The sequence below is a fragment of the Podarcis gaigeae genome, assembly GCF_964106915.1.
Source record: "Podarcis gaigeae genome assembly, chromosome: 5".
Classification (NCBI taxonomy): Eukaryota; Metazoa; Chordata; class Lepidosauria; order Squamata; family Lacertidae; genus Podarcis; species Podarcis gaigeae.
In genome coordinates, this window is record NC_139681.1 from 27441032 (window position 1) to 27464944 (window position 23913).

General features: G+C 42.0%; 2 protein-coding genes across 62 annotated transcripts in view; one reads left to right on the forward strand and one right to left on the reverse strand.

The window, feature by feature from the left end:
• Positions 1 to 23913, forward strand: part of LOC310845383 (uncharacterized protein) — a 124555-nt gene that overhangs the window by 3410 nt on the left and 97232 nt on the right. For 9 of the 12 annotated variants that reach the window (XR_014564651.1, XR_014564652.1, XM_083740513.1 and 6 more), the window contains exon 2: positions 11252 to 11322. Coding sequence is in view for 7 of the 12 variants with exons in the window: in XM_083740513.1 (XP_083596639.1) it covers positions 11252 to 11322 (71 nt within the window). In the remaining 5 variants the exon portion in view is untranslated. Of the gene's footprint in view, positions 1 to 254; positions 392 to 11251; positions 11323 to 23913 lie in introns of those variants that run through there. The other 3 variants (XR_014564653.1, XR_014564654.1, XR_014564655.1) reach the window with 1 other exon arrangement.
• The window catches only part of ANK3 (ankyrin 3), a 380323-nt gene continuing 370329 nt past the window's right edge, over positions 13920 to 23913 (reverse strand). For 28 of the 50 annotated variants that reach the window (XM_083740208.1, XM_083740239.1, XM_083740205.1 and 25 more), the window contains 5 exons: positions 22457 to 22630; positions 19506 to 19589; positions 19312 to 19371; positions 16975 to 17060; positions 14730 to 16329 (listed from right to left, as the gene is read on the reverse strand). In XM_083740208.1, coding sequence (XP_083596334.1) covers positions 16992 to 17060; positions 19312 to 19371; positions 19506 to 19589; positions 22457 to 22630 — 387 coding nt within the window. In that variant the 3' untranslated portion in view covers positions 14730 to 16329; positions 16975 to 16991. Of the gene's footprint in view, positions 14292 to 14729; positions 16330 to 16974; positions 17061 to 19311; positions 19372 to 19505; positions 19590 to 22456; positions 22631 to 23913 lie in introns of those variants that run through there. The other 22 variants (XM_083740213.1, XM_083740224.1, XM_083740229.1 and 19 more) reach the window with 7 other exon arrangements.

The window sequence follows — 23913 nt, forward strand, 5'->3', positions numbered from 1 at the left end:
CACGGAGGCGGGGTCGGCGGCCGAAGCTCACCGCCTGGGCCGAGCAAGCGACGAGAGGCTGGCGCACGCTCCGTCCGCGCCGAATATGCCGCTCTCGCTCGGCTCCAAGAAGGGAGCTGCCCGCTTCCCCCGGCGGGCCCACAGCGACGCCGGCCGCGGCCTAGGGATACTGCAACGGATACAGCCAATTTCCATGGCTGCCTGGGCGGAGACAGCGCCGCCGCCGCCGCCGCCTCCCTGGGCGGAACCGCAATCTGCACGCCAAAAAAAGAAAGGCGTCGTCAATAGTCTCTAGGTAAAGCAGCGCCGCCGCCGCTGCCTCAGGTGAGCTTCGGGCGGCACGGCCTTCAGGCCCACCAGAACTTGCAGCCCGAGTTATATATATGAGAAAGTAAGTCGCCCACCACCACCCACCCCCGGTTGCACTGGCTTCTGAGGGGAAGGTGCGCGGCGTTGCCTTGCTAGGCGCTCTAAGGCCTTGTGTACAAGCAGGTAATTCGGGGTAACTGCCCTGCCACGGGTTGCGTGACCTATGGGTTGTAAAGTTACCTCACGACTAAAGCAAAAGCCCATGGCAACATACCCAAGTTTTATTTCAGATGGCACTTTTGATACATAAGAGCCTGCTTTGTCAAGAGTAAGCAGTGGAAATGGGTGGAGTCCCATGTGAGGGAGAATACTTGCAGGTCGCTATGGCAAAATGAATTCACTACTACTACTACTACTACTTTATAAGCCGCCTTTCTGACTGGGTTACCCCAGCCATTCTGGGTGGCTTCCAGAAATTAAAACACAGTAAGACATTAAAAACTTCCCTACTATACAAGGCTGCCCACAGAGGGCAGTTATTTGTTTCATTGATATCAGATGGGATACACTCTTCAGCAAAACTTGCTTTCAGGCCTGCCTTCTCTACAACACAGTCCCCGCTTATGTTTACAGTGGAGGCATGTTTCAATGAGTTCTCTGGTTTTCCCCACATAAATGCACACATGGCCTTATTGAACACAGTGAATCTTCTGAGTAAACTTTGCATAAGAGCCCACTGCTAGTCTATTGCTGTGCTTGAGTTTTACGACAGGATTCGGTTATGAAAGAAACATCTAAAAAGGGGTCTCGTAGTAGCCTGAAAGTCATGCCTTCTTTTCTTCAAGATCCCAGTCCCAGATTAGACTCCCCCATTTTTGGTTTTGAAAAAAAAAATCCAGTGTAGAATGCAAGCCTTTGCAGAATTAGGCATGCCTACATTTGCTCATTTGAAAGGCTTATTCTTCTTTGGTGATCACTCATAGCTGAGTAAGATTGTCTTCCATTAACACGGTTTTAACAATGAGTCCGTAAATGAATGTGGAGTCCTGCCTTCTTACTTGTAACCAGACCTAAATTTAGATTCACCAAATCTAAGCAGCATTGTGGACTTGTTTTTTCTTAAGTTCAGTTTGTTTTGTAATGCTATGACTTGATAACATCTCAATCCTTTCTAGATGTAAGGGAGAACGAGGTTGTTATCTTGGCCTAGGTTCTGCAGAGTAGGTGTGGTAGTGGGTAATATGAAAGAGCCAGTGTGGAAACTCAGATCTTGCAGCATTCCTTCCACTTAGTTCAGTGCTAAGCTCCTTGAGCACTGGCTTTTGTTTTTCATACCGCTATTTATTTATCTTTTGGTTGCTGCACACAGGGTTCTGCTATGGTGCAAATAACTTTATTTTTCCCTGGTGGTACTCTTAAATTACAGCTAGATTGTCCCCAGTCTTCTTATATCTGGGACAGGGGGTGGTAACATGGTGCCCATAGGCATAGTGGCATCTTTGAGGTCTTCTCCTGGTGCCCTTGAAACCTCTGAGCCGACCCCCAGTCCCCACTCACTGCTCCCTCAGTTGTAAGATGGCGAGGGTGCTGTTTTTACCCCTTGAAATGTACAGAGCTGAAGGAGGAAGTTGGAAGAGAGACACCCTTTCCCACTTCCTCTTTCAGCTCTATGTGCTTTTCAAGGCTCAGTTTAATTCTTTTGGATCTCAGTTTAACCATGAACCTAGAAAGCTTGGCCCCTGATCTAAGGGGATGCTGTATGTGTGATATGACATAATAGTGATGCAAGGTTCTCTAAACCTGCAGATGGCAGCCAGTGAAGTGGAGCAGGAGGGGTAAAGAAACTCAACCGTCTGATGAATTATTGTTGAATGTTGAGAGATCTTAGTGTTACTTGAGAAAGATGAGCAAGAGGCATGAAGCTGCTGTTTTCTGTAGCAGCCCTATGTGTCTGCTGCAGCATCATTCTGGCTTCGTAGTTAAGGGGCTAACTATGTGTTCCACTAAATGGCATTATTAGTGAACATGTGGGTTTTAAAAAGTTTTTTTTTTTTTTTTAAATATTTTTATTAAGGATTTTCTTGTTTTACAGAAGTGTAGTGCCTCGTATTTTTTTCTTCTTCTTCCATGTAACGTTTTTACAAATCCGTTTCATTTGTTGAGGCATTAGGGGGAGAAGAAAACAGAAAGAAAAAAGAAAGGGGGGGTGGGGAGAGGGAGGATGGATGGGGGTGGGGTCGGGTGGCGGTGTTTCTATTATGTTTAATGTATGTAGAGTTTGGTGTCAGCGTTGCTTGTGTTGTTCACTTGTGTTCCTTTGGTGGTGAGAGAGGTTGGGGTTGGCTTAGGGTGTGATTGTTTGCTTGTGATTGGCTGTGGTGATCTTTCATGTGTGAGTGAGGTGGGTGGGTGTTTTGGATCAGGTTAGCCATATTGATTTGTATGCTGTTGGTGGATTATTGTCATTGTCCTGTTGGGCTGTGTATGTGATAAAGGGGAGCCATACCGGGGTGAAGGCGTCTTCTTCTGTTTGTCCCCGTGTCAGTTTCAGTTTATTAGTTAATTTTTCTAGTAGGGCTGTTTCCCATACTATTTGGTACCATTGGTCCATGCTTACTCCTGACAGGTCTCTCCAGTGTCTGGTTATGATGTTTCTGGTTGCTGAGAGCAGGTGGGTTATAAGTTCTTTGTGGTGTAAATGGGCATTGTTGTCTTGGAAGATGTTTAGTAGGGCCAATTCTGGGGTGATGTCTATTACTTGCTTAGTTATTTTACATATTTCTTGTATGGCTGTTGTCCAGAATAGTTGAATTTTGGGACACTCCCACCACATGTGGAGGTATGTGCCTGAGGAGGTGCACCCTCTCCAGCATTTTGGTGAGGTTCCTGGGTGTATTAGCGCTAGTTTCCTTGGTGTTAAGTACCACCTGTAGGTGAGTTTCAGTGTGAGTTCTTTTCTTTTTGTTGATATGGATTTAAAGGGGGGTTTAGACCACATTCTGGTCCATTGAGTGGGGTTAATCTCATAGCCTATGTCATTCTCCCATTGTTTTTTGATTGTGTCTAGGGGATTTGCGGGATTTTGGAGTAGTATTTTGTATATTGAGGATACCGTCCCTTTACCATTTCCCTTTGTTGTTAGGAGGAGGTTTTCGAAGGTTGTCAGGGGCCTAGTTGCTGCTGATTTTACTGTTGGGTTGTTTAAGAAGGCATGTAGTTGGTGTTGTGTTAACCAGGTCATTTGGGTGTCTTCTAGTTTGTCTTGTATTTCTTGTGTTGACAAGGGTTTGTTATTTTTATAAAAGTCTATTAGGCGATATAAGCCTTTGGTTCGCCAGGTTTTTGTCTGGAGGTTTTGTGCTGCATGGTAGAATAATGGGTGGTACGCCAGGGGGATTAGTGGGGATGGGGTTGGGGATAGTTTGCCTATTTGTGTTTTCCATGCTTTGAGCATGGTCTGTGTGTACCTGTTAAGTGTTGTGGGAATTTTCTTTAGTTTGTTTGGGAGGAGTGGGTATGTTGTGGTGCAGGTGTTTTCAATTGTATCCCTCTCTAGGTGTACCCATTGTTTTGTCTCATCTTCTAGTATATATGGGATTATATGGCGTATTTGGTTGGCATTGTAATATGCTTCTATGTTGGGGATTCCCCATCCTCCTTCTGAGGTGGGGAGGTGCAGGTATTTGGGGCTTATTCTTGGTTTTTTATGTGAGAAGATGAAAGAGTGTAGTTTTCTCTGCCAACTGCGAAGTTGGGTTGAGGGGATCCAGATTGGGAGGGTTTGGAATAGGTAGGTTAGTTTTGGGAGTGTGATCATTTTGATCATGGCTATTTTGTCTGAGAGAGTGAAATTCGTGTTATTCCATCTCTTTAGGTCTTTGTTAATTTGTTGCCACAGGGGCTTGTAGTTGTGGAGGTACAGTTTATTGAGGTTTCTGGTTATTTGTACCCCTAGGTATCTGAACTTGGTGTGGCAAAGTTTTATTTTGGTGACCTTCGTGAGTTCTTTTTGGGTGTGAGGAGGGGTGTTGAAGCACATTGCTTCTGACTTTGTAAAATTTACCTGTAGGCCCGACACCATTGCAAATGTGTTGAGTTCTCTGATTAGGGAGGTTGCTGTGCTTATGGGGTCTGGTGTTGTGACCATTAGGTCATCTGCAAAGAGCCCTAATTTATAGGTTCTGCCTTTTATTTCCACTCCCTTGATGTCTGTGGCTGCTCGGATGCGGATTGCTAAGGGTTCCAGAGCCAGGATAAATAAGAAGGGAGACAGTGGGCATCCTTGTTTCGTGCCTCTTTGGATAGCTATAGTATTAGAATCCATATTGTTAGTTCTGCATTTTGCTGAGGCTTGGGAGTATATTTGTTTGAGGATTTGTAGGAAGTTGGGGCCAAATTTCATGTTAGTTAGTACTGCTAATATGTATTTCCACTCCAAGCAATCAAAGGCTTTGAGGATGTCTAGGGACATAATTGTCAATGGGAGTTTGGTTGCCTTGCTGTGTTCGATCAGGTTCAGTAGTTTCCTGATGGGGTCTGTTATATTGCGGCCAGGGACAAAACCAGTCTGGTCTGGGGCTATTAACTTGTGTAGGAAGATTTTTAGGCGGTTGGCCAAGATTGATGTGAATATCTTGTAGTCTTGGTTTATTAATGAGATTGGACGGTATGATTCTACTTTGAGGCTGTCTTTTAGTGGTTTTGGGATGGAGACTATTTTGGAGTGGGTCCAGGTTTTGGGGATGGGGGGTGGGTTTTAAAAAGTTAAAAAGTTAAAACCCACATGGCAATTTGCAGTAGAAAAAAAATGTTGCAATTGGCACCAATGTCTAATGCTAATTGCTACATACAGTGAATGGGACAATTTTTATAGAAATCATGAATAGGGAAGAATATCATAGAATTGTAGAGTTGGAAGCTCCTACGAGGATTATCTAGTCCAACCTCCTGCAATGCAGGAATCTTTAACCCAATGTGGGGTTTGAACCCACGACCCTGAGATTAAACCCTTTGTGCTCTACTGACTGAGCTTTTATAAATCTCTCTTCCCCACTTACTGTGGTACTTATGAAAATTCCACCCCAACACTTGGGCTGCTATTTAACTTAAACACATGCACACAATTGTGATTGCTGATCATGCCATTAATGTAACATTTTAGTTGTGAAATTTGTATCCTGCCCTTTCAAAGAAGCCTGGGGAAACATGAAGGTAGGCTTATGCGAGCCAGTTGGGTGTTCTCTCCTGGGAGTAGGGTGCTGACTGTTGAAGAGACTCCTTTCTGCTCCTTCTTAAGGACATAAATAGTTAATAAGAAATAGGAGAAGTCAGGTGCTGGAATAGCATACACAGCAGCCCACTGTACATTTCACATATATGAGCAGTCTTGGGAAGTGTCTAAACAATCCCCCCCCATATTCAAATTGAAGGTATGGTTGTTGTGCTCTATGACCTTTGCTGTTATTTCAAAGGGAGGAAGAGGATCCAACTTTCTGTTCAAATGAACTTTGTTTTTTTATCATCACATACCACTTGAGATGGTTGCCTGAGCAAAAGATCCTGTTTCATTGGAAGGAAAGAAAGGTGTGTCCTCTCACCATGTTGATAAATTAACTTGCGATGCAGTTGGTGCTCCATGCAGATGCCCTTATGTAAGAATGGCCATACATATGGGTGAAATGTTTTGTGCTTTGGTGCATACAAGTATCTCTATGCCCTATTAGTGGGATAAAATCTAATATTAGGCATGTGCAGGAGTCAATGCTTTAGTTTTTATTTTCCATTCTTCTCCATGGGAATTCTCAAGCTGGCTTTTGATGTTTCCTTATCCCCACATGGTGATGGCTAACAAGAGTGTCTCCCATTTAAAAAAGAAATAACAGGTGGGCTTCAGATGGACATAGCACAGACACACACAGCTGAAATTATAGGATAGTCATCCCACACCCTAAGAAGTTTTGGCATATGGTGATGCTTGCCTGCCTGATTAGAGGTATCACTTGAATTTGAGGGAAGGGCAAAATAAGACAAAAAGAAACACTTGTTAAGGGTACAAAACACACATTTCTCATGAAAGTGGTGACAATTGTGATAGGGCATGTTTGTCAGTTTTTCTCTTCTTTAGGTGGCCAGCATCAGCATGAGGTCACAATCAGTGTGATGGTATAGTGTGATAGTTTTTGTAAGATGTTGCTGTTGTTTGCTTGTCATATTTTAACACTGTGAGGCATCTTAGGAAAGTGTTAAACAGCTGCATAATGTTGAAACTGAAAAGGTATAGATAACTAATCTTATGTTCTCTGGCATATTGTGGGAGGGAGCAATGTGACAAAAAACTGTTGTGTGAAGGAGCACTTGGCTGACTTTATTTTGTGCCAGCCTTAAAATGGCAATGTCGCTTCTACGCTCCCTAAAATGTCCCACAACGCCTGCTTTCTCAAAATGAAAATTTGGCCTCTGCAAGCTGGTTCATTGTGCTCCCCAAGTCACCTGTTCACAAAGCCCACGTAATTGGTAGTTATTCAATTATTTATGCAGCTGCTCTGGCTTTTAGCAAAAGTAGTAATTCTTGTAATGGCGGTGTATGTGGGATTTAATTATCTCTTACCATAATAGTTATTTGTTTGTCCTGCTCCACAAAGGTCTTCTCATTTAATCCTCATTTAATAGTTCTCTAATGGCATATTCTGTCATGTAGTTGCTCTGCTTCATCCTCCTAAGGATAAGAAATTAGACTTCCTGTGCACACTTATGCCCAAGTAAGCCTAATTGAGAGACGTGGGTGGCGCTGTGGGTTAAACCACAGAGCCTAGGGCTTGCCGATCAGTAGGTCGCCGGTTTGAATACCCACGATGGGGTGAGCTCCCGTTGTTCGGTCCCAGCTCCTGTCCACCTAGCAGTTTGAAAGCATGTCAAAGTGCAAATAGATAAATAGGTACCGCTCTGGCAGGAAGGTAAACGGTGTTTCCGTGTGCTGCTCTGGTTTGCCAGAAGCGGCTTAGTCATGCTGGTCACATGACCTGGAAGCTGTCTGCGGACAAACGTCAGCTCCCTCGGCCTATTGAGCGAGATGAGCGTGCAACCCTAGAGTTGTCCGCAACTGAACCTAACAGTCAGGGGTACCTTTACCTTTAAGCCTCATTGAACATAGCAGGACTAGCTTCCAAGTAACCAAGCATAGGATCAGCCCCCCCCTTTTAACTTTGGCATTTTGATTCATAAGCAGACAAACCTTGTAATATTTTTGGGGCAGTGGCAAGGAGACCTCCTTGAGTTGGTGTATACTGACTGAGGCTGCAGTCTTACTTACCCTTACCTGGGAGCGAGGCCCATTGCATTCAGTGGTACTTGCTTCTGAGTAGATATAGGATTGCACTGTGAGGCATTGGATACTATACTGGTGTGCGTTTAATGCAGTGATGGCCAAATTTGGCCCTCCAGCTGTTTTGGGACATCATCCCTGACTACTGGTCCTGTCAGCTAGGGATGATGGGAGTTGTAGTCCCAAAACAGCTGGAGGGTCAAGTTTGGCCATCACTGGTTTAATGATTGTGAAGAATCTTGGCTGCCGACACCCCATGCATTTCAAGCACATCCCCCTGTCCAAAAGAATCCTGGGAACTGTAGTTTACTTCTCATAGAGCTACAGTCCTCATCACTCTAAACAACCCGCAGTTCCCATGATTCTTTGTGGTGGTGGGGAACATGTTTTAAATGTATTGAGTGTTCTCAGTCAACTTCCAGAAACCTCATTCAACATGACCAATTTTGAGGAATGATGGTAGTTCAGCATCTGGAGGGCAGCAGGTTACATCTGGAGGACACTCTAACTTACGAGGATTTCCACACATGCATCTATAATCAGCTGAGAGCCTCTGTCCTTGCCACATGTGAATTTTGATACTGCAGGAGATAATAAAGAAGAGACCTTGGAATGTAAAACCAGCTACAGTAGGTTTTACATTTGCATTATAGTCTCATTTAAGAAGCTTTTTAAATGCCTTTTTCTCCTTAAGAGTCTCTGCTCCAATCACTGAAAGACCCTTTCCCCTGTGACTTGCAATTAAATAGCTGTAAAGAGTACACTACAGATGGCATTATGGTTTTGGGAAAGCAGACAGCAAGCCCCATTTTCCTTGTAAATGCTAGCATTTTCAATTTTCAGTATTCAAATGACTCAGGAAAAATACATGCTGCATCAATAAGCTTGTTCCTCAATGAATGAATTTAAAGAAGGCAGAAAAATAGGAACCAAAATGTCAGCAGCATTTGGAAGCTATGCTCTTAAGTGGTTTGGAGGAAATTGTGGCCTGTTACCTGAGATACGGAAACCGTAGCCTGCATTTTGCCCTGCAGTGGAACGTGAGAGGAAGATGTGGGCTGCAATGCTATACCTACTGTCCTAGGAGTCAGCCCCGCTGAACTCAATAGGACTTACTTCCGAGCAGTGTTTTCCCCCCCTAAGAAAATGTTTAGCGGTGCTCTCGTTTTCCTACTCATATTGAAATACTGCCCCTCAATGAGACCAAACTTAGATTCACAAAATGTTTAGGGGTATGCATCCCCCCAGAAAAAAGCACTGCTTCTGAGTAAACATGCTTAAAAGGTAAAGGTACCCCTGCCCGTACGGGCCAGTCTTGACAGACTCTGGGGTTGTGCGCCCATCTCACTTAAGAGGCCAGGGGCCAGCGCTGTCCGGAGACACTTCCGGGTCACGTGGCCAGCGTGACTTCGCTGCTCTGGCGAGCCAGAGCCGCACACGGAAACACCGTTTACCTTCCCGCTGGTAAGCGGTCCCTATTTATCTACTTGCACCCGGAGGTGCTTTCGAACTGCTAGGTTGGCAGGCGCTGGGACCGAGCAGCGGGAGCGCACCCCGCCGCAGGGATTCGAACCGCCGACCTTTCGATCGGCAAGTCCTAGGCGCTGAGGCTTTAACCCACAGCGCCAAAACATGCTTAGGATTGTGCTATTGAGTGCCTTACAAGAAGATACTTGCACTATGCTAGATAAAAGCTAGTATTTAAATAATGCATTTAAAAAGGGAATATGTTTTGGGGAGAGGAGAGGATGTAACAGCTTGAAACCTGAAATCTAGTATTTCCTGCAGTTAATTTTTCCTGCTTTATTTATTTACTGGCCAGGGAGTAGAAGGGGGAATAGGTGCAGCCATAGAACTTCATTTGATATAGAACCTTACAGTTGGGCAAGGGTAATTACTCAGTTTCGTTAAACAGGACAAGAGTCTTTTGAAGAGTGGAGTTCTACTTCTAGGCCACTAGCTATATAATTGATTAAAGCATCTTGCTTTCTGAGTAATTGATTTGTCACCTTTTAAAAATATTTTCTCTTAAAAGAGTAAATATGGGGAAGGGCTAGCCAACATATCAACAGTTACTAATAAAAGAGCACGGTGAGGTAAACATAAGATCTTATGAAAAGGTTAAGAACTATTGTAACAGCGGGCTACAATATCACCAGGTATTGCATATCCTCAACCAAGATAAAAAATAGGATTTGAACAAAAAACATCAAAATTACAAAGTGAACTTCTGCAACCAAATAGGAAAATAATATCGAAAATATACAGCTTGCTCCTTGAATGGGAACTGAAAAGATGAGGTAATAAAAGAACCAATGATAAAATGGTCACAAGAGCTGGGCCAGACAATTCACTTAGACAGATGGGAAAGACTATGGAAAACCGATATAAATTTTACAGCGTGCTATTTGATTAAGGAAAACATAATGAAGATGTTTTACCTCTGGTACCTCACCCTAGTAAAACTATCAAAGATGTACAAAAAACAAATCTCTGCTGGAGATGCAAAACAGAGGTGGGAACGATGTACCATATGTGGTGGGGGTGCAAAGTGGTGAAACAATTCTGGATTATGATACAGTAAGAACTCTTAAAAATATATTTAGGAGTTCAATCTCTAAAAATCCAGAGGCATTTTTGCTGGGTTTAGTATTGAGTGACATCCCCAAGGATAAAAGGAATGTATTCCTTTACGCAATCGCAGCAGCCAGAATTGTAGTGGCGAAAAATTGGAAAACTGATAAAATACCAGAATTATTAGAATGGAGAGCCAAACTTCTCGAATTCGCGGAGATGGCAAAACTAACAGCATCAATCAGAGGCTGCTCTAATAAAAAAATTAATAAAGAGTGGGAATGTGTTAAGGAATACATGAAAAAAGTCGGTGCTGGAGCTTAAAAATTAATATGCAAAAGTTTAAAAGACGCAAGGAGATAGGATAATATTATACTAAGGATAGAATAACAAAGTGAGTAATGCAACAATAACAAAAATAATAGTAGGCAAAGAAGACTGCACACAGGTGGAGGGAAGTACTGGGTTGTGGGGGAGGGAGGTGAAGGCATTAATTGAAATTGTTAAAGATTGGCATAGGTTTTAAGAGACTTAAAATAAGGAAAGTGGAAAGCAGCAAGAAATATAAAGTAAAGGTATCGGAGAGGAGATCAGTGTAAATGAAAACATGAGACTTATGGTTTTGCTATATATGATTTTATTTTGGAGTTGTCTGTTGTAAAGAATGTACATTATGTGAATAAAACAATAAAATAAAATATTTTCTCTTTATTATGAAGTCCCTTTTTCTTTTTTGCAAGGTGCCTGTATTTTCAACTCTTACACAATAGGCAGAAATCCAGCAGGGTATGCTTCTCAACATAAAGTTGCAGACATGAAAAACCATTCACATGCTGAATTTCTGCCTGCCATGTAGCTGTTTAAAGCACAATAACCCTCTCCCCAAAGGGAGGGAACCCCCTCCACAACAAGGAGCGATAGAAACTTGCTTTTAAAAGAGAAATACATGAAGGTTCTGATAGACATGATAGATTTCTTTTTCACCAGGAGCAAAATTCTGCCACTCATTGTACTGTCTTGGTCATATGATTCTTGTATCTTTTACAGAGAAGCTGAAGCAACACCAACAATCAGCAAGACTTCTGCTTTCTCCCTTTGTTGTGTCACATAAGAGCAAGGTATGTAACTCTTCATTGCTGGAGGGGTAAGCTTAGATGTTGCTGCTCTGGCTGATTGTAATACCTGTGAGGATCCTAGCACTGCCGTTAAAATGACTGGGATGTGCTGTAGGCCTTGAATAACCTCTATTGCTGTTGCCTGTTCCTTATCTGGCTAGGCATGCTGGTTGATTGTAGCATAAAAGGCACGTAGGCAGGTCCGCCGAAGCCTGAACCTTCTCTAGCATTCTTGACTGTCTTCCAGGAGTGGGATGCGAGGACTGTAGGAGGCATTCCCCCAGTAATATTTTAGTTTGTTATAATGAATGCTGATGTACATTGGCACAGTATCAGGAAAGTTTATATTCCTGAGCAGAGAGTTTGTGGGATGGTTTGAATCGTTTGATTCTAGTGTTTGTATTGTATACAGTGGTACCTCGGGTTGAGTACTTAATTTGTTCCAGAGGTCCGTTCTTAATCTGAAACTGCTCTTAACCTGAAGCACCACTTTAGCTAATGGGGCCTCCTGCTGCTGCCGTGCCGCCGGAGCACGATTTCTGTTCTCACCCTGAAGCAAAGTTCTTAACCCGAGGTAATATTTCTGGGTTAGCAGAGTCTGTAACCTGAAGCGTATGTAACCTGAAGCGTATGTAACCCGAGGTACCACTGTACCTGGATGGTTCTGGCAATATGTAACATGTTATTTCACTTGTTAAAAGGGAAAGTCGCAAACCATGTGTACTGGCCACATTTAAAGCAGGTTTGGAGAAAGCTAGTAAGTGGGCATTTCTTGCATTTGAAGTGTAAGCTGGGCTGAGGTGCTTTTTGATTCTAAGATACAGCTACAACATATAGAACATAATAATTTCCATGCCCCTCAGCAAAAATAAATAAATCCTGGTGGAGACATATATTAATTTTCGCGTTAGAGATTGCCTTTATAAAAGTATTTCCACATAAATGCTCAGAACTCTCAGTGCTCACAGCACTTGTTAGGAAAGCATCTTCAGTCAGTCTTTACAGATGTATAGTGTAGATTTGGAGATTGCTGGAGTAATTTTAAGTCGCTGCAATTTACCTTTCAATTGTAGCACCAAGATGCTTGGGGATAATTTTCTTGCAGTTTTCCAAGTGTTTTTGTTGCCAACAGCCAACACTTTCTATTCATGATTGCTCTTTCTTTGACTTTTGTGCAAAATACACACCTTGCAAAAGAACTCCAGACATGATGAAACACTGAAGAAAGTATGACCAATTAGCATTATTATACAGCTTAAAAAAACAACCACCAACAACCTGTGATTCATTGCATCTATATTACCCTCTTTGCTATAGGGACCAGGACTGGAACTAGTCATGCTTGGAGATATCTAGCTGCCACCAAAAATAGCATCTTGACATTTTCTTGTCCTCTGTGCCCTGGTAATGTCTGCTACTGTGAAACCTATGTCACAATTTCTGGGTGCTGTGGTGATTTCCACCACATTCCACTTGGGCTGCCCTTTATGATGACTTGTAGTGCACTAATGTTACATTGTATGCTTTGTTGTATTATGCTGTGTACACCCTCTTTGCTTACTCTGCATCCAGTCAGTGCTTTTTTCTGGGAGTTCTCAAGGGTACATAGTACCAGCACCTTTTTTTCTAGAAGGAAAGCACTGCATCCAATGAACTCCCATTGTTAGTTTGGGAAGTTGTACACACATTAGCTACAATCTATATCCTGTCATTTCCTATGAAATACTGTGTTTTGATGCATTTTCCCGCAAACCATATTTGATCTAAATTGATAAAAAGAAAGGCCTAGCTGCATCTTAAGCTGGTAATGTGTACACAGCCATAAACTCTCTGGGGGAGACAGGATTTTGCCAAATGCCTGCTGTCTTGACTAGTTCCAGACTAGTGCACTATTGCCACCCATGTTACCTACAAAAATAAATGGACAATTTTTTTTTATGTGGGGAGATGAAACAAATGCTTTATATTGTATAAATAACTAAAGTGATATTTAGTGTAGTTTCAGCTCAGAAATAATACTTTTCAACAGAGATAGTTCACACGTGCAGTTATTTAAGTCCTCATGTACTAATTAAATCTAGAGAACAAGTGATGAATATTCATGAGTAGAATTAATCCATGAATAGAATTAATACTTTTAAAGAGAGATAACAGTATGCTACTATGTTAATAGAATTTAAGTATTTATGATTGCAATCCATTGGTGGTACTACACACTTACGTGCTGTGGAAAATAGTCCTTTCGTCACTGAAAAGTTGCAAATGGCTCAGTCGTACTAAATGAGCATTGATCATTTGCCTTATATCCTATTTTCGGACTCTTACTGTGTTGATTGCAAGCTACAAGTTGCTGGTTGGAAGCCCAAAGTTGTGCAGCATCTTTTTTTATTCTTCTGGAGTTTTAAGTTCCAAATCAATATAATTTGAGGATATTTATCATCATAATGACTGTTCTGGTGTACCCCAAGGATGAGCTAAGAACCTGAACACTGATTAAAAGACATAAGGGATCAACACTCCCCTCTGAAGTAGGAGGACAATGATGGACAGAGTGGAGGAAGCTGAAGCTGTGAGCCAAGCACTTAGAGAAGCCCTGTGAGGATGTTTTATTTGCACATTTGTTTATTTGCCTATCCAACATATGGCTGGTGCGTAACCTGGAGTAATGGTTCATACTAGAAATGGTACAAGAAACACCACTTGTATCTGAAAGTGTTCCACATGTGAGAGAAGGGCAAAATACCTATTCTTCCAGTGCATCTAGTGAAATGCACTCAGCAAAGAATTGATGCTTGATGTTCTCCATGCATCATTTTCAGTCTGGTACTATAATCTTCCACTTTTCTGCAAGGGAGTTTGCCCATGTCTTCTCTTCATTGCTTTGCTACTTAAGGCAGGAGACAGGTTCCATCATAAGGCGAGCCACTATGACATCAGCAGCCCAACCTGACATCAGTAGCCAATAGCATTCGCTGCACAGGGATGAAAGATGGGAAGCAGGGGTGAGACCCTGAGTTAAAGGGATGACATGGAAGCAAGCAGTGTATGGAAGGAAGGTGATGAAGTCAAGGAGGAATGCAAGCACTGGGAAAGAAGGTGTGGAAGAAGAAAAGCTTAAGGAGACATAAGCTGGATCAGGAGAAGCTTGGAGGCTTACAAAATGAGAAGAAGCCAATATCAGAGAAAGAAGAGGTGGCAGGAGTTCTAGGGAAGATGTGAAATAATGCAGCAGGCAGAGAAGGCATGAAGGCAAAGAGATGGGAGGGAGCCAGAGAAGAGAAGGTAGGGCAGTGCCGCTTGGGAGCAGGAAAACTTGGGCATTCAGTCTCTCTTTGTAACCACATTTTCAACATGCGCCACTCCCACCATTTCCACAGGAGTATGAATAAACACCACAATATACATATAAGTGAAGAGTTTTAACACAATTTATTTTATGCTTAAATAATCAACTAGATCATCCAGTGTTTGTGTTTTCTTCATACATATTTAATTAGAGCTATTATCAATGAAACCTGTTTTCATATGAAGATAATTAACAAATTAAAGTATTTCACCAAAAACCCAAATAAAAATGCCCTTTAAAACACAGCAGCCTTAGCAACCTAATATTACACTGCTAGAATGATTACAGATGATTGGCTTACTTAAAGATTCTACATCTTAGAGCCAGTACACAATACAGTAATATTTTTACAGCGTGCTGCCATTCTGTTAACTAAGAATTTCTCTTCATTTCTTTTTTTTTTTAAATATCCCAAACTTGTGCTGACAAGAGCACCAACCCACTTCTAAAAGCTGCAAGCATATTCCCCCTGGTATAAAGCAAGAACAGATAGCACCCCCCTCCCTATAATGCAACTACTGTATATGTTATGGTTTCTTTAAATTTCAGGTCGTTTCCATTGAAAAAATTGGCAACAGCAACAAATATTAGATGAAGGGCTTTGTGTTTACAGATAAAGGGCACACTCCGCCAAGCACTGCTGCTGTGTAACCAGCCTTCGTTTTCAGTGGCGGTTGTGCTGGAGCCCACTGCAAGCCCCATTTAAATGCCCGGGGGGTGGGGGTGGGAGGGGCCTTAGCAGCTGTGCTTGGTTGATTGCACCCCCCAGAGTTTTATTTGTCACATTGCGGCCTCGTGTTTGCAAAACTGGAAAAGATTTCATCAAAATAAGGTGAATCGCATGCATCAAAATATTAGTACTCTGAAGAAAAAAAATGTTTTTTTCACAGAACTACAGAATTCCTCATTTTAGGAATCATTAAATTTGCAGCAGATTTTAAAGATTTTTTTAAAATCAAGCTAGCGTTTTGCATATACAAACATTATAATCGCTAAATATACAAGAATCTGTGAAGATACACCCAGAATACCCCTGCAGGTGTAGCCGTTTGAGACACTGATTTCTGTTCAACATGAATGCAATATTCCATTTGTGAGCTAAGAATTATCAACATTTATTCTACTTCTCCTTAGAATTTATACAGTGTTATTTATTTACAGTGAAACTATTGATGTTAGTTATTTTTTTCCTTAAAAAAAGAGAAAAAAACGAAAGAGTATTTTATTACCCTGACAGTTTGGGTCCAAGAAAAATAAGGCGAGCTGTTGTGGATTTTAGTAAATTTTAGTGTCTTTCTGTGGTTTAAACCATTTTTTCAGTGTCGTTACATCCCCTCATCCTACAGGAATTCCTTTTTTCAGATGACATCAAATTGCTTCAACGAAGCTGTTCCAGTGTGGGAATCTTGTATATACACTGCATCGTTCTCCATTGCACACTCTCCAATGCTGTGAATGAAAGTGAATTTCCATGCTCTTGTAGAACTGGCTCATGCTAAATTAAATTTGTTTTGTTCGTCGCATAAAATCCATGCGGTTAATGTGTGGAAGCAGCAAACACACACACACACACGCTTTATCAGTGACTTGAAAATTCCTGTTGATTTTTTCCCCCATTTCCTTGAGTTTCTCTCTAGAATACTGGCAGTAAAAGCGTACACAGTCTTGAGACAGAAGGGAGAGGGGTGAGGGAAGAAGAAGAAAAAAACAGTACCAATATCAGAAATCTACCTTTCAAAAGCACCTAATATTTCAGTCCTAAAGATTCCTTTGGCATAAGCAGTAATGACATATCTTTGCAATAGCGGCTTAAGTGTATGTTTTTGTGGTGTTGGCCTGCACAGGCCACCCTAAGCATGTCTTTGTGTAGAAAGGGGCGTGCTGGTGCAACATTTGATAACTTGGCATAATCACATTAAAGTTATGGTACCTGAAAGATTGTCACACTCCTTTTATTCATAAATTATCACTATGCTCTGCAAGAGAGGGCCTCCTTCAGGTACCATCTCATCAAAAGTTCTGTTCCATGCAATACAGGAATCAGACCATTACTGTGGTGGCACCTACCCTTTTGGTACTCCCACAATTTAAAAGATAGGCACCATTTCTAGTGTATTTCCGTTGGCTAGCAAATACTTTCCTTTTTCAGCAAGCCTTTTAAGTAGAGATTTTTGTCCCAGTCTGTGTCTGTATTGAATCTGAAACTCTCTTAACATATGCCATTGTTGCTGGCGTGCCTCTTTATTGCTTCCTAAGACTCCATTTTTGCTCAGAGTATTAAGAGTAGAATGTCTGTGTAGCAAACTGACCATTTGCTGTTTGTATGTTATGAATACGTCGTCTTCTCCACATGCCGGACTTCCTTCTTCGTCTTCATCTTATAACCTTCTCCCTGCTTTAATGAAAAGGTATACATTCAGAAATCAGATGCCAAGGTTGCTATCAAACTGATTTCTAGCAGGTCCCATGCAGCTGGAATGGGACAAGTAAGAAGCTATTAAATCTGAGCACTTCAGAGACACACAAACCACAGCTCTGTAGCCAGTCTACTAAGCTGCAAAAACACAAGCTTTCAGTACCATCTGAGTACAGGAAACATAGCCTTACAATGTTATGAATTGTATGCTAGACTGGGATACTGCCGCAGTTCAGTGATTATCAGGAAATATCACAGGTCTACTTCCCTTAATGCAATTTTGAATTTTGAATGTTTCACCCCTCTTGAAAAGCCAGATTCCCAGATTTCCCTTTCTGGGCATCCCAAGTTAGCAGATCCTTTGGAAACAAAGCTCACTGCTCTTAAGAGAGTTCATAACAGCTCAGCTTCATCTGAAGTAGATTAGTAATGGAGAAAATGTCATGAAAGGGAGGAAGAGGAAAGCCAGTAAAAGTATTTACTAAAGCGAAAAGCATCTGCAACAAAATCTAAAAGCTGACACACAGTGCAGATCTGTCTTTTGCCACTGAAAGACAGTACCCAAAGGTGCAGAGTACTGTTGAAGGAATGAAAGCTCATTGGTATTAATGAAAAAATGTGGTCTCTAAAAAGGATAGGTCTGATACAGAAGAACCAGAATTTTCACAAGTTGCTTTTTCTGAAAATTGTGAGATGCAAGTGATGGTCTCAGCCTATTCTCCCTTCTAACTACATAATGGTGTTCCATGATGCTGAATCTGGTACTCAGTTGGACAAGGAAAACCATGGTTAGACAATCCCATTTTCTCCTCATTAATGCCTGTCATTCTCCCTGTTTTTTTTTAAAAAATATTTCATTAAGAGTATACCATTCTCCTCATGTAGAAATACATTTTTCTCACATTTTTTCCTTTTAAATTGGCAAACCAACTTTTGCCTGCAGATGGAACTTAGCCCAACTGGCAAAGGATTGGCAGCATCAAAACATTTTGTTAGAAGAAAGTTGTGCTTTTGACAGGGTAACCAAGTAATCCTTTAGTTTAGGTCATTAACTTGTGCTGGTCAGTTTTAATTGGGGGGGGGGGCAGTCTGTGAATTAAGGGCACACTTGTTTATTTTTTGATGCTGTTTTGCTTCTGGGGTGTTGCTGTAATTGAGAATGGCTTTAGCCTTTCTTTTTTTAAAAGAAAGCAACCTTCCCTTTTTAGGATAAGCGATACCTTTTGTTTGTAAAATAGCATGGTATCTTCTTTCAAGTTCTCAAAAAGGACATGTGCTTAAGTCTGGGTATTGTGCAAACTTACCTTAAATGTAATTCATTAATTGGTTAAAAAACAGGTGATTAATCAAGACTCTCCCTAGGGCCTTTTTTAAAAAAATAGGAATTCAAAGATTAGAAAAGCTGACTTCAATTTGGACCTTAATAGGGGAATATTTAGAAGAAGAATAATCGCTTGGTGCTAAAAAGTAAAAAACCAAAACAAAATCCCTCCACAAATCTGGCATTGTTGTAGTCTGTAATCCACACGTTAAGGATAAGAAACCTGCCTGATAGCTTTCGATTCCCATCAGTATCGGGCATTGTGGATAGTGGTCAGGATTGAGGGCAGCTATAGTCCAGAAACTAGAGGGCTACAGGCTCTCCATCGCTGGTTCTTGTTTCATGCTTGCACCCTCAGCTACCTGCAGTGCAATCCTAGCATAACGTTTCCTGGGAAGTCACTCCCTACTATGTCCACTGGAGGTGGGGACTACTCCCAGGTAGGTTTCCACAGGATTCCAGCCTGTGCCACAGAAAGCTCTTTTACAGCAAAAGACCACAAAGTTAGCCCCCCCCCCCCAGTTTGCTCTGTGTCATCCTCTGTCAAGCTAGTAAAAGAAACTGGAGGAGGTAGTAGGAGATGGGAATGGCAAAGTGTGTTCAGGCTCGGACTCCACCATTTCAAATGGCTGTATTAAAAACCACTCCTAATGCTAACGTTTCCTACTAGAATATCAAAATGAAATACATTTCTCTCAAGAATCTGAAGGCACTGAATGAAAAACCAAATAACCCTGCCAACACACAACACACTATTTGTGAGACCTCGCCTTTTCTGAGTTCAAATGTACAGCTTGTCAAAAGCACAGGCACTCTTGCTTTGCATTGCTTTAATGTTCAACTGCAAGCAATCTTTAGCATTTAGAGAACAGCCCTTATTTGCTATTCCTGCACACACACGCTGGTTACCATGTCACCAGGTTTTTTCTCATGTGGGATAACAACACGCCTTAACACTTTCCGGGTAACCTGTAGGGAAGCAATATGGGAAAAACAAAAATCGATACTTTTTCCACCCGACTCTGAATTGACAAAGCTAATGTAGAAAGAGTCAACAGAGAGAGGGAGAGGGAGAAAAGAATGAAAATGCAAGGTGGGATTACTTTTCGGGTGACGAGGTTGCCTTCTTCATCAGTAAACTGTTCTTCTGTAACAGATTCACCAGGAATGTTTTTTGCCTCCTCACCCTAAAGAATGTGTTACAATATTAGCCAGTCACCCATATTCCCAAATATTGGCTATTCAACACCACTCCGAGCAATAAAATCATGCCATGTTGGATTTTACTTGTCAGAAACAGCAGCTACTGATGTCCACATGGTAGTGTCACATTTTAAAAGTCTTCTTAAACTTAGACAGAAGCCATCTGTGATGGGCTGTCATTGGAAGTTGCCTGTAGGGGAAGTACTCTGTGTACATGACAAGGCCTATCTTGAGCCATGCCATGCTATGAAGGATCACCAAAAAAATGGTTGGGATTTATCTAACAAACCCCATCAGTGGAAGCCCTGTGCAAGGGCTTTTGCTTGTGCACAGGGCTTTCAGTCCTTCCCCCAGCACCCCACAAAATTCGCTTGCGGGAGTCAGGAGAACCCCCAGAACAATATGTAGGGGTGTTTCGTTCTGTTTGGCAAGCTGAAATGCTTGCGCTGATAGAATATTTGTAGTAGCATGGTGTTTACTTCTACTCAGAGGACCCCCCCCGCCCGAAAATAATGATTTTCCTTTCTTGCTGACTATTCCAGCAGACAAAAACTAAGGTTCCATCTTTTTAACTTCATATTTTGAATAGTCCTTCCCTTACACTATAGGGTTTTTTTATACCAAGAAATGCTGATTAGTCATTGATGACCAGGTAATAAATTACAGAAGCAAACAAATTAGTGTGTTAAAAAAAGTCGATTCTGGCATGCAGAAATAGTTCATCTTGGACTATATCACTTAATACTGCAGTTGTTGTTATCATGCTTGTCTACTCTTTGTGTTTGAATCTTAACTGTTATGAAAAGCTGGAACAAAAAATTGGGAAAGCAGCTTAGGGTGAAATCATTTTCTCTGATATGCTAACTTTAAACATTCAGAAAAGGTTTTTTTAAACAACAACAACAAAAACAAACCAACCAACCAACCATGAGATAACAGTCCAACACATGCATTCTGAAGTGGAACAGTCCCTAGGAAGCAGACCACATGCTCAGAAGCTGAATCTCTGCATCCTAGGTAGCTGCTCTTTAAAGAAGAAAGCGAAAAAGCCCTGCAACCCATGTAGGTCTTTCTGACTGACTCTTGTTGTGTCTTCCTCCCTTTTAGATGAACTAATTTCTCACGGCATGAACTTTCTCAGGCAACTGCCTCCACCAGTAGTATAGCTAGGTAATCTCAGGCTCTGGGCTTCATGGTCTTACCCTACACTTTCCTCTTTAGATGGCTATGTGTATTGGCTCAGTTGTGAACCACACAACTAACATTCCTCACCCTCCCCACAACATTGCTTATTTATGAATAAGCACAGTTTTGCTGTAGAAAATGATAATATATTTTACAGTAAACAGAATAAAGTGAGCATCTTTTTTAAAAAATAGAAAGATGTTGCGGTGACCTGGCATGCCTGTGCTGGCCCAGCTGCTGACACCAGGCCTATTAGCCTGACATTTCGGACTCTATAGGGTGGGTGGGTGCTGTGCTGCAGTGCCTTTGATTTTGGCCCTGAGGTCTAGCCCTCTGCATCACTGCCAAGTGCCTGGTAGGAGCAGACAGACACTCTACAGTGTCTGCTTTCGGATAGATATTTAAGTGTTAGTCAAGAATGTGCACCAATTGCATAAGTTACTGAGGAGCAAAGAGAAGAGGAGAAAGATGTTGGGGGGGGGCATGAATATTTTTCTGCCTCCCTCCAAGAACCCATAAATTTTGCCGGTGGTGGCAAAACGGGGGAATAAACCTAAGCTAGACATATTATGTAATTAAAGTAGGTATCAGATGGATAGTAATGCAAAGAACTCCCTAGCTAGTCATATATTTATTATTCACATTTATAACCTACTCTTCTCCGCAAGGGAGCCCAGGATTGCTCAAAATAATAAAAATTACATAAAACCAGCCAATTGATCATCAGTTGAGGGAGTAGGGATAACCTTTCCCCCACAGCTGATTGTATGGATCACCTCATGGAGGGGGGCTGTGGGTCTTCTACATGTGTGTGGTTTGTGGATGTGCAAGAGTGTGGGGTCACACCTGCCACTAGCATACAGCCCCCAGAGTGTTTCTTGGCCAACGGGGAATGCCATCCTTGGGTTGAAAAAGGCTAACCACCCCTGATTTAGACTGTTCAGAAGAATGCTATTAAAAACAAAAACTGCAGGAACATAGGATCCTGCTAGATCAGGCCAACAGCCCAACATCTTGTTCTCACAGTAACCAACCAGATCCCTGTAGGAAACCCACAAGTGGGATCAGAGTACAAGAGTGCTCTCCCTGTGCTTTCCAGAAAGTGTTATTCAGAAGCAATACTACCTCAGTCTGTGGAGGCAGAGAAAACCCATCATGACTAGTAGCCATCAATAGCTTTGTCCTCTATGAATTTGTTCAATCCTCTTTTGAAGCCATCCAGCTTGGTGGCCACCGCTACCTCCTGTGGGAGGAGTTCCATAGCTGTGTGAAGTACTTTCTTTTATCTGTCCCAAATCTTCCAACATTCAGCTTCAAAATCAGAATTAATATATCTTTCACCGTTGTTACTAGCCAAGCTATAATGGTCATAGTTGCAAAACTGCTGTCGATCCAGTTTATAATTTCACTATACTGAGCGGCATTTGTGTATATTTAGTCAAAGTGCACCTATAGAGGCAAAGTCATGCTGCACACAGTGGGATTATCAAAGGATACCCATCGTGCAATTTGGTTGTTTTCCACCACAAGTCTTAAGATTATACAGGGGGCTGCCATCAGTTATGAAATACATACCACACCAAGAGAAGGAGTATAATGTGAACACTATTAGTACTGCAGTCCAAGACCCAACTCCATGCCAGTGGGAACTACAGTCATGCGATACCTTCAGAATCAAACGTCGCCGATAAACCCTTGTAGTGATTCTCTGTTCTTCATCTGAGCTTGAATCACTCTGAATCTCAATGTCACTGTCACTGTCACTGTCACTCTCACTATACTCCTGATAAATGCAGTTTTTAGTACATTTTACCAGCTCATTTAAAAGACAAACATGAATCTGAGCAGGAATAGAGGGGGAAAATGGTTATACCCAACATTAGTTCATCCTGAAAAATACCATAGAGGGGAATGTCTGCAATCTTGCTTTCAGGGTAGGTAATATTTCAGTTAGGAGCATTTTGCCATGTCCACAAGTGAGGTAGGCATTCTGCATGCAGAGCGGCCTTAAAAATATTTCAAAATACATCATAGGTTTGTACAGGTATAGCCTGGCATAGCCATAAATGCTTGGCAGGCTACATGCAAACAATAGTTTACTGACAGGGAGGCATACGCTTGGGAACATGTACTCCCTTCCCACTTCTGGTGCACATTTCCCCCCTCTTGTCCCTTGTTGATCTCAAGTATATTACATCAGCAAACTATTGATTGTATATCAGGGGTTGGGCACAAGACCAGGGTTTCAAATTCTGGTTAAGTGGAGACTCTTGTTTAGGAATGTTCAGGGCTACAGGGAAGGAGGAAGGGCATGGGAAGGCTCTTGTGGTTGGCTCCTCATTTGCAAACCACGGTTTGCAGAAGCAATACAAAAAGCCAAAAGACTGAAGAATATTAGCAGAAATAATTCTATGATTCTAAGTAGAAGCCCACAAGGAGCTTGCGACAGAGGGTAGAGAAGAGAGTAAAGAGCATTTTAATTTTTTTGCCTTCCATCTGCTCCTGTGGCTGTCTCAACTGACTGGCAAGAGGATCCTGGAGAGCTTGGCACCACAACCATAGTCCTTTATGTAGGCTTCCTCAGAGTCGTCTCTAATGCTGAGTCTATGGACCTGGGTGGCCAGCAGGACTCATGGGGTGCTGGCTTCATGTCTAGAGGGTTCTCCTGATGGGGCACTAGACCTCTGAGGTCCCTTGACCAGACTCCAAAATAGGTTTGGGGCTGAGCAAGAGCCTTGATTCCATCACAGAGCTTCCTTCATTGACCTAACTTTCAGTAGCTGCATGCTGCTCTCCACTGCCAACAGTGAGCAGCATGCACACACATTCCTTGGTTCAGAAAGATTTATTGAGAGTTGGGTTTTTTAAACCCATTTTTGGGCAAATGCCAGATTCTCAGAAGGGACCCTTTGCAGTTTTTTGAGCAGGCTCAAAATCATCCCCATCATTTCTTCCTGCTCCCTCACCACAATCCAGACAAAAAGTTGCTTCTCTGCTTTCATTTCAAGGAAAGCTTAAACATGGGTTTAAGCAAGGCTTTTAAAGTGGCTGATGAGAGGGATGGAGTCTGCATAAGAGAGGGGAGATCACTAAACTCTGTTGCTCTCTAAACTGAAGTTTCAG